The following is a 13,048-nucleotide window of genomic DNA, read 5'->3' on the forward strand; positions in this document are numbered from 1 at the left end:
CAGAGGTTCTGACTACCGCTGGCGACCTCGTAGCGGAGTGACGGCCCCGTGCGCCCCGCAGGACGACTGTAATGGGTGAAGACGCCGCGCCCCGGGCCCCTTATGCCGGAGTGGGATGGGGGAGGCCACGCGTGCCCTTTCACCTGTCCCAGCTACTTACGACTGACCACGCCGCGTTCCCCGGGGTCGCGACTCCACCACTGGCACCCTCGACCCCGGAGCGGAAGTGGGAGCAGGCCGGACCGACCCGCGGGAAGGAGGGGGGGGCAGGACAGGGCTACACGTGGCCTCTCAGAGGTCTGAGAGCCCAAGAAATAAGCGCGGGGGCGCGGGGAGTTCACGGGTCTCCAGCCCGGCGGGTGGGCTAGCGGGGTGAAAAGGTCAGCGCCAGGCGGTGGAGAAGGCAGCCCGGCCCAGAGCAGAACAGAGACAGCGTGGGGCTGGGTGGTCGGGACTGGGGTCCTGGGGCTGTGCCGCCTGCGCCAGATCCTGGCCCTGCTTCAGTCTCCGTGGTGACCTTGGGCATGAATCGCACCTCCCCGTGCCTCGGTTTACCGGTTTGCGAAGGGAATGTGATCATGATCAGATTTACTGTGAGGAAGCGAGGAGAGGGGCCATCCCATCTGCCCTTCTGAAAGTTTAGAGTATGTTGTTGGTACTCTGTTGACGCCAGCTTTACAGAAAAGAAACCTGGGGCTCAGGAGGTTTTTTTAGTAACTGGCCCATGGTGCCACAGCCAGCAGGTGGCAGAGCCGGGGTCTAGCCGATTTCCCCAGCCAGTTCCGTAAAGTTCTGTCGGTTTTCCTCATTCAGGGGACCCAGTTTACCTTTCCTTCCTCTGGGTATGCCCCAACCCACCTCACGCTCTCTCCTGGTAAGCCCCAGAGGGCAGTGTGGGAATCTGAGCCTCCCTGGGCTGTGCTGGGAGTGCTGTGAGTCCCGACACGTTGGGACACTGACGAGGCAGTTGGGACACTGCCTCAGAGGCAGTTGGGACACTGACTCAGAAAGTGCCGGCTTCATGGATGAGTGGGTGGGTGGCTGTCTTCTAGGTCTGACATCAGAGATGAAGCTGGCTGTGCCCTGGGGACACATCGCTGCCAAACTCTGGGGCTCCCGGCAGGGCCCCCCGGTTCTTTGCCTGCACGGCTGGCTGGACAATGCCAACTCCTTTGACAGACTCATCCCTCTTCTCCCAAAAGGTAGGGCTGAAGGGAAGCCGAGGGGCAGCAGGGCATAGACTGCAGGAGAGTGAGAGGTGGGGGGAGACGTCTGACCTAGGTGCCTTCTCCTAACCCCTGTCTCTCGTCTCAGACTTTCATTACGTTGCCATGGATTTCGGGGGACATGGGCTCTCATCGCATTACAGCCCAGGTCTCCCGTATTACCAGCAAAACTTTGTGATTGAGGTCCAGAGAGTTGTAGCAGGTAAATAAGAGGCCGAGTGTGTGTGTGTGGGGGGGGGGGTGCACTGGGGACATCCCCTGTCCTCTCTGGAGTGGGGTGTGGTAACCAGGTAGCGATCCCGGCCTGGGAGTGACCTGGGGTCTGGCCTTAGTCGTGCCACGAATTCATGGGTGACTCTGGGAGAGCTGGAGAGGGCTAGCCAAAGAAGAGCTCTATTCCTCCTGTGGGTTCCGCTCCCGCAGGGAAGCTGGGGTCCCTCTGAGCTAGTTTCCTGAGTGGGGCACCCCAGATGCTGGGGAAGGACGTCGTGACCTCAGGGACTGCAGGACAGAGGTTTGCGGGAGGCTGGGCCCATCCAAAGCTGGCTCCTTATGTTTTCAGCTTTGAAATGGAATCGTTTTTCCATCATGGGCCACAGTTTTGGTGAGTATACATTACACTTGGGCGGGCAGGGGGCTGACTGGGCTGGGGGGCTGCGAGGGAGGGAGAAAATCGGTACACCAGTACCCTGCACTTCTGGGCACTGCAAGGAGAGGGGAAGGGGTGTGCGGGCACTATGGGCGCTCTGCCCTTTGGCCTGAGGCAACTCCCCCAAGGGACATACGGCCCCAGAGGTGGCTGTCTTCCAACGTGACAAGAGAAATGTGGCCTTTTGAGTGGTTAGGTCTGACGAAGGGGCCATATGGCCCCAGGGAGGGAACCCCAAGTTTGACAGTGAATTAAGAGCCCCAGGGGGAGAGAGGAGCCAGGCCCCTAGCCTGGGGTGGGGCAGCCCTTGGGAGGAAGTTTTCGTAGGACTTCAAGAGCTGGGAGAATACCAGCCCACTCTTCTTTTGCCCCCCCCAGGTGGCATTGTGGGCGGAATGGTGAGTAGATGGCTTTGCAGTGACCACCTCTGGCCACCTTGGGTGCTCTGACAGGTGGCGGGGGGGGGCGGGAAGGGGGTGGTGGTTGCGGGGGAGAGCGGGAGAAAGAAGGGGACGGCGCCAGGAAAGGAAGTGTGTCCTCCTATCACAAATTTGAAGCCAGCATTTTATGACCTAGTGTCAGATTGCTCTGTCACTGGCGGTAATCATTATTGTGGGGAGGTTGCTGAAACTGGAGATTCCTGATGGAGTTCAGAGTTTCCACATTCTTCATCCCCAGGGAGCCCTGGAATCTAGCCACAGCAGGAGGTGGACCTTGGTCTGAGTGTGGACCTTGGGGGGAGGGGAGAGGAGGCTACCCTGAAGGGAACAAAGACACTGGAAATACCAGTGTCCCCCGGGAAAAGCTGGAGTCTCATTGCCTTCTTCCTCTCCTACTCATTGTTTCCTTTTTGGGTCCCATCAAGTATTCCTGTACCTTCCCCGAGATGGTGGATAAACTTATCTTGCTGGACGCGTTGCCATGTGTCCTGGACTATAAAGTAAGAATAAAGGCTTTCATGCGTACCGTCATGGGGGAGACCCAGGCCCCCCGGTAGTGTCCTCAGCCCTTCTCTTTGGTGGGTACCAGGGAGATGGGAGAAGGTGGCAGAGGGTAGACAAGGGGGGATCAGAGAGGATCCCCACAGAGGACAGGGTTGTGCAGCCTATACCCCAAGGAGTGGGCAGAGAAAGGGGTTGCAGGGGTCTTTGTGATCCTTGGAAACCCTGTATGTGGCATGGCTACAGAATGCCAGATCAGTCATGAAGTGGCAGGGGACAGGGAGGGTAGGAACGGTGGATTGAGGAAGCTCTGGGGGCACACAGCTTGGCGAGGCCACCCGCATTCATGCTCAGTTGCATGCTTTTGCGCTGTGCACACACTGGACAACCGCACACAGCAGCCCTGAGTGCAGACCAATGGGAAAGTGCCGATCCCTCTCGCCGCTGCCACCAGTGACAACAAACAGTGCCGTCCCTGCATCTGAGTCCTGGCTCTGCCATTGACCTGCTGGGTGACCCTGGGCAAGCGACTTGGCCTATCCGGACCAAAATGAGATGGTTGGGCTGGATGACCTCAGAGGTGTCTGCCCCCTCTCTCACATTCGGTCATCCTGCTTCCCGAGGCCTCAGCCCCTCGGTGATGACACAGCTTTGTCACCAACTCCAGTTTCTTATCTGTAAAATGGCCACAGATGCCAAAAGGGCATGAGCCACGCTGTCTTTTTATTACCACATGCCCGATCCCAGCATACAGTAAGCGCTCAGTAAGTGCTGGTTTCATGAGTAGATGGCCTGTGGGTTAACGTGAGGATCCAGTGAGACTTGGGCTGCTCTTCCTTCTTTATCTGAGTCACCGAACAACGTGCCCCAGGATCTTCCTCCCGGGGGTCTGGGTATCTGGTCCTCTTTGTCCTGCATTCTCAGGGGGTTGGATGGGAGCGTCACTTCCCACTGCTGCTCACGGAGCCGACCGTGGGCAGGGCTGGGATGCTCTCAGAGGGAGCTGGGTTGGGAATGGGCACACTCGAAGGGGGGGGCTGGCAGCCCCAAGTGCTCCGCTCGGCAGTCTCCTCTCCACCATTTGGAGTGAGAGCATTAATTAAACCAGATGAACTTGCCGACCCTGGGTGGTGCTTGACTTCCGGGCCTACCGCTGCACCTTTGCAAAGCTCTGGCAGTTGACCGAGGTTTCCTTTCCCTTCCATCCTCCTCCAACCTGATCCCTGCGGCTGTCTGACCCCGGGGGGGGGGGGGGGTGGGGGGGGGGCTGGCCTGGCTGTGACCGAGGCAGACAACTTGCCCTGATCACAGGACTAACTAGCAGGGGCTGATCCTGTGCCCCGCCCCCTCACTGGGTCAGAAGGACTCCCGGCTAAAGGGGGTGCATGGGGGGCGGGGGAGGAGCTGGCCCCCTTTGTCTGCAGCCCGGAGTCCTGCCCACCCAGCAGAACCTGCAACCCCCCAGGAATCGGAGAACTTGCTGACCTATAAGCGGAGAATGATAGAACACATGCTACAAATAGAGGCCTCCCAGAAGCCCCAGCGAGTGCTCAGCCCGGAGGAGATGTTGCAGGGGTGAGTGCAATCCGGGGAGACGGGGCTGTGGCGGAGCCGGAGGAGCTGTGGGATACCAAGGGAGGACATCTCTGGGGCACAGAGGGGGCATCTGTCTCCTCGCAGATGCACAGCAAGCCTGTTTCTCTCTGTGCTCCCCCTGGGCACCAGGCTGCCTGGCACTCTTCAGACACCCCAGCCGGGACTTGATCTGCCTCTTAATCCTCCCCGCTCTATAGCCACGCCCTTCATGTACCAGGACCCCTCTCCACACGTCCTCTGCCCCGCTTCTTCGCCCTGTAATTCTTCCCTGGTCGTCTCTGCAGGCACCTTGCTAACTTCCCCACTCCTCCTTCCGGCCTCGGCTGGCTGCCTCTTCCGCTGGGACTCTGACTCCCCCAGGTCCAGTTGCCCTGTAGGCAACTGAAGACCTGTGGTGGTGGCCGCTGGCGGGTTGCCTTTGTCCCTCCGGCACCTGGAAGTGTCGCTGGTAGTCAGGGATCTATAAATATTTGTGGTCTAAAGGGGTGAAAATACGCACACCTACGCACACTCACATACGCACCCTGCTGATGCGAACGTCCCCACCGACACATGCCTGTGTCCTCCGTGGGGCGGCCCTCCTCTCCTTTCCATCTGACCTCCCCTGCCCCAAGACGTTGAGCGTCCCTCTGTCTTCCCCAGGTTCCTGAAGAACAACAGTCACGTGGGTGAGGAATGTGCACGGCTTCTCCTGCAGAGAGGAACCACCCAGGTGGCCACAGGTAGGGACTGTCACCCTCCGAGACCGTCGCTTACTGGCACTGTTCTTATTGAGGAGTGATAGCTAAGCTCCAGGGCTGCTTGCTCTGGCCCTGGCATCACGCTAAGTGCTCAGCAAACAGTATCTCACGGAACCCCCCTGCTGCCCTATACTCACCCCCTCCAGGGCTGGAGAAACTGAGGCTCGGAAAGGCCAAGTGACTCACGCCAGCTCAGGCAGCTGAGAGTCGTCAGGTGTCTTTGGACTGAACGTTGGGGAATGTTCCAGCCATGCTGTGCTGGCCCGTGTGGCGGGTGCTGGTGTCCGAGGCTAGGGTTTGAGGCAGCGTGACTCAAAAGAGGTTTTTCAAAACGGACAAGCGGACAGGGTGCCTGGCAGGCTCAGTCAGTAGAGCACGTGACTCTTGATCTCAGGGTCGTGAGTGCCACCCCACGTTGGGCATGGAAAAAAAAGAAGGCGCGCCGTGGGGGGCTCAGTCGGTTAAGCGTCCGACTTTGGTTCAGGTCACGATCTCGCGGTTCATGGGTTCGAGCCCTGCGTTGGGCTCTGTGCTGACAGCTCAGAGCCTGGAGCCTGCTTCGGATTCCGGGTCTCCCTCTCTCTCTGCCCCTCCCCTGCTCTCACTCTGTCTGTCTCTCTCTCAAAAAGAAATAAACATAAAGGGGCGCCTGGGTGGCTCAGTCGACTAAGCGTCCGACTTCAGCTCAGGTCACCATCTCGCAGTTCGTGGGTTCGAGCCCTGCGTCGGTCTCTGTGCTGACAGCTCAGAGCCTGGAGCCTGTTTCGGATTCTGTGTCTCCCTCTCTCTCTGACCCACCCCATTCATGCTCTATCTCTCTCTGTCTCAAAAATAAATAAACGTTTAAAAAAATAAAAAATAAAATAAACATTAAAAAAATAAATAAATAAAAATAAAATAAAGACCCCAATTTCCAACTATCCCCCTTTTACTAAAACAAATCTAATTGTAAGACAGCCTTAGAGTTTATGGGTCTGTGAATTAGTCATTTCCAATTAGAATACGGCCAGGTTTGTGCCAAATTACCAGAACCTGCAACAACAAACCGAATGAAGCCCAGGGTGCTTCTGTTAGCACTGGTCTTCCCCCAAAAGTTGGAGGCTTCCCTGATCGACCCAAACAGCTCCCTGGTTTCCGGTTTCTTAGTCTTAGGGCCGGTCTCCTCTACTTGTGTGCGCATAAGAAGCTAATTCAGACGTATCAAGAGAATGCCCTGTGGCCGTCTGAGACTCCGGTTTTCCTTAAATTTCCCCATTTAAGTAAGAAGCACTTACAAGTACAGACTCACGTGTACCACGCAGCGACTTCCTGGAGTGGCCCGTGGCGGGCTGTTAGTTTTTCGCGGGACCGTTCCCTCCTTTGAAGCGCGGTTCCCTGTGCCTTTTAGTTTCGGTTTTATTTTTAGAGTAAGGCTGAAATAAGATCTAAGGATATTAAGTGAGGCGGATCCAGGGGATGCTGCTCATGAGTGTCGCTTCCAAAGGGCCCTGAGACACTGTCTCACGTGTCTGGGTTTCTCCCAGAGAGGTCTCAGACCACCGGGGGAGCTCAGAGCACCGCACGGTCGATCCTTACGTGTGCCTCCCTGGCCAAGCCAATCACTAGTTACCTTACGAGATGGAAGTGGCTGTGGGACCGCCACACGGCTGGAGGAATAGCCTCAGACGCTTCCGCTAGGCCGGAAGGAGCAAGTGTCCCTTCCCTTCGGAGCTGAGTGATTCAGTCTCTCCTAATTCTAGCCAGAAAACTGACCCAAGCCTCACATTAATAACATCCATTAGTATAAGGCCAACTTCAAACAGTCTGTCCACTCCACCCTCTAGGTTACAGATCACCTTTAACAGCTCGAATAAAAGTCAGGACCGTCAACTCAAATTGAGGAGGTCTGGGTATCAGGAGAGCTCACCAGAGACACCTGTGAGGTGCTGAGAAGTCAGGGGCGGGGACGAGGGGCCCGTGCGGGCACCCAGCACCGAGTCCTGAGGACCCCCCCGGTGCACTCAGGCGAGCTGCTCTGATATCCTGCCGACCACGCCGAGACCTGTTAACACAACACGAATAAACAGGTATTTTCTCTTAGGGCATTTGCTCTTGAGGCACCTGCCCAGTGTCTGCTCGGGGCAGAAATAGAGATCATGCCTGGGAGTTCAGTGAAGCCATCCTGACCGCAGTCAAAGCTCTAAGTGTAGCTTCCCTGGGAGCCTAGGGGCAGGGCCCACAGCCATTCAAAGTCCAACATTTCCTTTATCATGGTTTTCTTTTTAACAAGAGGGAGGCTCTGGCACAGTTTTCACTGAAGGGTGGGGAGGTGGGGAGGAACCGCCTGAACTTGGCACTGGCTGCAGGGTGGGCCCCTGCTCAGGCTGGGGTCAGGGTGGCAACGGCAGGTGCTACTTGGCCAGCTCTTTGCTTTCTTGCCGCAGTTGGTTGAAGGGTTTTTTTTGTTTGTTTTTTTAAATTTTTTTTTTAACGTTTATTTATTTTTGAGACAGAGAGAGACAGAGCATGAACAGGGGAGGGTCAGAGAGAGGGAGACACAGAATCTGAAACAGGCTCCAGGCTCTGAGCTGTCAGCACAGTGCCCGACGCGGGGCTTGAACTCACGGACCGCGAGATCATGACCCGAGCTGAAGTCGGCCGCTTAACCGACTGAGCCACCCAGGCGCCCCTGGTTGAAGGTTTTAAGGAGTCACCGGGACCTGGTTCCGCTGGGGATGCCTGAAAACTACACATTTCTTTGGGAAAACGCCAGGAGTGTTTCAAGGTGGGATTCCCCCACTGGGTGCAGAGAGGGGACCATCTGGTGGCTGGCCTGCTGGGCATCTTCCTCTTATTCCTGGGGGTTCTTAGCCCAAGGGGTGAATATTCCCATTTTGCAGAAAGAGGGAGGGCTGGTTTCTAGAAAACAGATGCAGAAGATAACTGTCTACTCCGTGATGGTTTTCCTTCCTTCCCAAGCATATCGCGTTAAGGAGCGCCCGCCCTGGGAGAGCACGGGAAGGCAGGGGGTGGGCTGGAGCAGTCACCTGGTGAAGGTCCTTCTGGACAGCATGTGGGCTCAGGGGCAGGAGAAAGGAGGGTGGCCGGGAGGTGGGAGGTTGGAGGAGGACAGAGGGGAAGACCTCGTGGGCACGCTGAGCAACAGGTGGTGAAGGTGAAGGTGAAGGTGCCCAAGGTGGTGGGTGGGGACCCACTGAAAGGTGGTAGCCGCGCCCCCTGCCGCCACCACCCCGAGCGAGACTCTGCAGAGTCCAGTTCTAGAACAATCTGGAAGGTGGCAGGGGAGGCCAAGTGGGGCTGGAGTCGGGAGCTGGGTCTGGAGATGAGAGGGGAACCGAAGCAGGGGCCCTGGGCACAGAAAACGACTTTGTCTCTGTGAGGGAGAACCGTTTCTGTCCTGCGGAGCCGACACTGAGTGTGTGGGTGTTTCCCACAGTGACCGACTCTTCCAGCTGGAGGTCCTGTGTCTCACTTATCTCAGTTCTGACACGACCCACCCACAGGTTAAGGGCTCAGTCCCACGAGGCTGCCCTCACTGTGGATGCCAGTTATAAGTCCAGGCTCCTACCTGTGCTTCTGACTCACTGGCTATAAATCTGGGGTTCCCTGGGAATGCAAGCTGGTGCAGCCACTCTGGAAAACAGTATGGGGCTTCCTCAAAAAACTAAAAACGGAACTACCTTACGACCCAGCGGTGGCACTACTAGGCATTTATCCACGGGATACAGGGGTGCTGTTTCAAAGGGACACACGCACCCCAATGGTTATAGCAGCACTATCCACAATAGCCAAAGTAAGGAAAGAGCCCAAATGTCCATCGATGGATGAATGGAGAAAGAAGATGTGGTGTATACACACACACACACACACACACACACACACACACACACACACACACACACAATGGAGTATTACTCGGCTATCAAAAAGAATGAGATCTTGCCATTTGCAACTACGTGAATGGAACTGGAAGGTATTCTGCTAAGCGAAATTAGTCAGAGAAAGACAAAAATCATATGACTTCACTCACATGAGGACTTTAAGAGACAAAACAGATGAATGTAAGGGAAGGGAAACAAAAATAATATAAGAACAGGGAGGGGGACAAAACGTAAGAGACTCATACATATGGAAAACAAACTGAGGGTTACTGGAGGGGTTGTGGGAGGGGAGGGGCTAAATGGGGAAGGAGCACTAAGGAATCTACTCCTGAAATCATTGTTGCACCATATGCTAACTAATTTGGATGTAAATTTAAAAAAAAATTTTTTTTTAAAAACAAACAAACAAATCTGGGGTTCCTTCCACCCACTCCTCAGTTTCAGAGGCTTACAGAACTTGGGAAACCCATTTACTCCCTAGGATACAGTTCATTATAAAGGATACACCTGAGGAACAGCCAGACGGGAGAGATCCAGAAGGCAGGGTGTGAGGGAGGGGTGCGGAGCGTCCACGCGTCCCCTGGGTGCACCGTCCTCCCAGCACCAATGTGCTCACCAGCCTGGGAAGCTCCCTGAACCCCCTAGTTGAGGGATTTTTTTAACGGAGGCTTCGCCGTGTAGACATGGTCCATCATCACAGTTTCTGGCCCCTCTCCCCTTCCCAGAGGATGGGGAGGTCGACGTAAAATTTCAGGCTTCTAATCACAGGTTGACCCTGAAGCCCACCAAGAGCCCCTCATTAGGACCAAAGGTGCTCCTATCACCTAGGAAATTGCAAGGGATTCTGAAGCTCTGTGTCGGGACCTGGCCTCAAAGGCCAAATATTAGAACAAAAGATGCTCCTAGCACCTTTATTGCTTAGATTACACAGGCTTTAGGAGCTCTGGCCAGGAGCCAGGCCTGCAGACTAAAATATCTACTTCCTATTATATCACAACAGCACAGTCTTTATTGGCTGTGGCAGGAGACGGGTGGGGGGTGGTCTAGGGTTCTGATCACATCTCCCGCATTCGAAAGTATTTTCTTACGAATTGTATGTTTCCCGCGACTTGTTAGGGATTCCAAAAGTCTTGGAGGACGTGTCGGCTCACAAGTCACTGGCCTGGCTAGCCCGAGGGGCCCTAGCAGGCTCTGGGCAGGCCGAGCCCAGTCTCTCCTCTTTCCGGGGCTCACGCTGGCCTCATCCCTCTCAGTTCCTTCCCAATGAAACAGGTTGTTAAGGGAGTTAAGTCAGTGCAAAGCCCCGCTGAGCAGCTGCTGGCCCTGATGTCGTGGGACCTGAGTCTGAGAAGAGCACCAAGCAGCCTTCCAAAAAAGGGCTGCTTGCTCTTGGATCTGTTCGTGGAACTCCTCTAAGGGGTATCTGTGCTGGCCTGCTGGTCTGAGAAACACATTTCTGGCCTTCGAAAGTCTCACTGTCTCATGATGGGGCGGGGGGAGCAACAGAAAAGCAGCCAGGCTGTGGGCCTGCTGGGGCCTGTTTAGGATGTGCCCAGTGGAAGCGAGTCTTGGAATAGGAGGAGGATGTGGCCAAAGAGAAGAGAAGCCATGGCCCAGCGCAGAGAAAACAGCTCGGTAGGAACCCCCAGGTACCTTGGGGGTCACCCCACCCTTAAGGTAACCCCCTTTCAAAGTTGTGTCACATCCTCTGAGCAGCTGGAGCCCAGGCCTGGAGGAAGGAGGAGGCAGTGAGCCCAGGTGGGGGCCCCGGGGTTGCCTGTGGTCCTGCACGGGCAGCGGGGGCTGGTTGTCTGTGCAGGGAGGTCACGGCCAGAGCCGAAGGTCACCCAGAGGCCTCAGCCTTGGTTTCATTAGGCCGAGATGATTACACGGTCCTCCCAAGTATTTTGAGTCCCAAATGCCTAAGAACCTCTAATAACAGTTAATCGTCTATATTTAAAACTATGTCTAAAAGTTCCATAATCTCTCTAATTAGAGGGGGAAACCTAATAATTATGGAAAAGAGCTCTCCTTAATGTTCCCATAATTGTTTCTCGGAAAGCCATTTTGTATTCAAACATCAGTTTTCCAGCAGGGAGACCTCACGCCCTTCCCCTGGTGGACCCCCCCACCCGTGCGTCCTGCCCAAGTACCCCTTCCTCCGGATCTGATGGGGTGTACGAAGGGCTGGGCACGGATGCCAACCCAGTCGCCGTTTTGGTTTTGCTTTTTACGTGAATATTACTTTTTCGAACAGGTGCTACATGACGTGGTCTGAAACACAATGTACCATAAACAGCTGTGCGTGTCTCGCCGTGTCTTACCCCTTTCCCATCCTTGTGGCTCAGCTCACCCCCCCAGGATAACCCGCTTTTTAAGCGTGCTCATATCCTTCCAGTCCACCGTCAGGCTGCGGCAGAGAACCGAGGCTTGGCCAGCAGGTGGGACCACGGGTCTCCCAACCCTGCCAACCTTCTTCAACCTTCTGTCAACCTCTTTGACACTTGATGGCACTGATGCTTAGCCACTGGGTACTTCCTGGGGTTTAAAGATCACACGATCACCTTAAGGTTCTCAGAGATGACAGCCACCATCCATCACCGTCCTGCACCGCTCTCTGGGGTGGCCCGAGGGACGTGCCCGGGTGGGCCACACTGGCCCGTGTCCGGGTGGCCGTGGCCAAGCTCTGCTGCCCTGGCTCGGTCCCAAAAGGACACGAGTGCAGGCTGAAGAAGGGCACCCCGGCTGGAAGGGCCCCGGGTCCCCAGGGAAGCCGTGCCGAGTCCCTCACCCCGACAGGCAGCACTGAGGCCCCCGTCCTTGTGCTTCCGTTCCAGGTCTGGTGCTGAGCAGAGACCGGAGGATCACTTTGGTGAGTGCTGCCATCTCCCTTTCTCTTTTGTTATCGCCGTCCCACATGCGTGGCACAATAGCCATCGTTTTACAATCACTCGTAAGTGTCCAGTTCAGTGGCGCTAAATACATTCACAATGTCCTACAACCATCATTGCCCCCAGAAAAACTCTGTCCCCACCGAACACCGGTTCTCCACCCTCCCCCCGTCCCTGGTGGCCACCGTTCTGTTTTCTCCGTATGAACTTGGCTGGTCTAGGGACCTCATCTAAGTGGAATCATGCAAAACGTGGCCTCCTGTGTCCGGCTTGTTTCACTTACTGTTTCCAAAGCTCATCCGTGTTGTGGCAGGTGATGGAATTTCATTCCTCCCGTGACTGAGTAACATTCCGCTTGTCTGGATCGATCCACGCGTCCGTCGATCGACACTTGTGTTGTGTCCCCCTTTCGGTGACTATGAACCATGCTGCTGTGAACACGGGTTATGAATATCGGTTCGAGCCCTTGCTTTCAATTTTTTTGGATCTACACCTAGGAGTGGAATTGCTGGGTCCCACGACGATCCCGTGTTTCACCTTTTTGAGAAAACGCCAGACTGCTTTGCGCAGCGGCGACCGTCTTCGTTCCCACCAGCCACGGGCAAGGGTTCCGATTTCTGCGCCACCTCACCAGCGCGCGTCACTTTCCTTTTCAAAAAATTTTCAGCCGTCCTGGCGGGTGTGAGGTGGTGCACAGCCTCTTTCGAATCGTTGGTCTCTTTGTGGCAAGGGCTGAGGTGGAGAGGGATCCCCAGGGGGGCCGGCACGAGTCGGGGCCGCACCGGGGTTTGCCCTGCACCTGGGAGACATGGAGGGACGCCAGTGGGAGGTGGCCACGGTGCAGCGGCCGCTCCTGGTCCTTCCAGGCGCCTTGCACGTGTGCCCGGGTAGTCCTCACTGCAGCCCCAGAGGAGGGACCTGTCGGCCCCCGCAGGCGAGGACACGAAGGCAGCCTGACGACTTGCCTGCGGTCAAGCAGCACCGTCGGTGGGGGCTGCACACCCACGAACGACTGAAAAACCATTACTGACACACAGGGGCCCACAGAGCAAAACGTGAACGTCAAGGCCCACCGTTGGCCACGTTGAGGGCAGACTTTGCAGCCCCATTTGCGTTTTCGTGAC

General features: G+C 56.0%; 1 protein-coding gene across 1 annotated transcript in view; it reads left to right on the forward strand.

Moving 5' to 3' along the window:
- SERHL2 (serine hydrolase like 2) overlaps nt 1-13,048 on the forward strand; it is a 21,220-nt gene continuing 8,172 nt past the window's right edge. Inside the window, exons 1-9 of the mRNA XM_042948011.1 lie at nt 1-75; nt 1,053-1,202; nt 1,315-1,428; nt 1,789-1,830; nt 2,254-2,273; nt 2,741-2,815; nt 4,282-4,391; nt 5,055-5,134; nt 11,871-11,905. Coding sequence (XP_042803945.1) covers nt 72-75; nt 1,053-1,202; nt 1,315-1,428; nt 1,789-1,830; nt 2,254-2,273; nt 2,741-2,815; nt 4,282-4,391; nt 5,055-5,134; nt 11,871-11,905 — 630 coding nt within the window. The 5' untranslated portion in view covers nt 1-71. The remainder of the gene's footprint in view (nt 76-1,052; nt 1,203-1,314; nt 1,429-1,788; nt 1,831-2,253; nt 2,274-2,740; nt 2,816-4,281; nt 4,392-5,054; nt 5,135-11,870; nt 11,906-13,048) is intronic.

The sequence above is a fragment of the Panthera leo genome, chromosome B4 (assembly GCF_018350215.1).
Source record: "Panthera leo isolate Ple1 chromosome B4, P.leo_Ple1_pat1.1, whole genome shotgun sequence".
Classification (NCBI taxonomy): Eukaryota; Metazoa; Chordata; class Mammalia; order Carnivora; family Felidae; genus Panthera; species Panthera leo.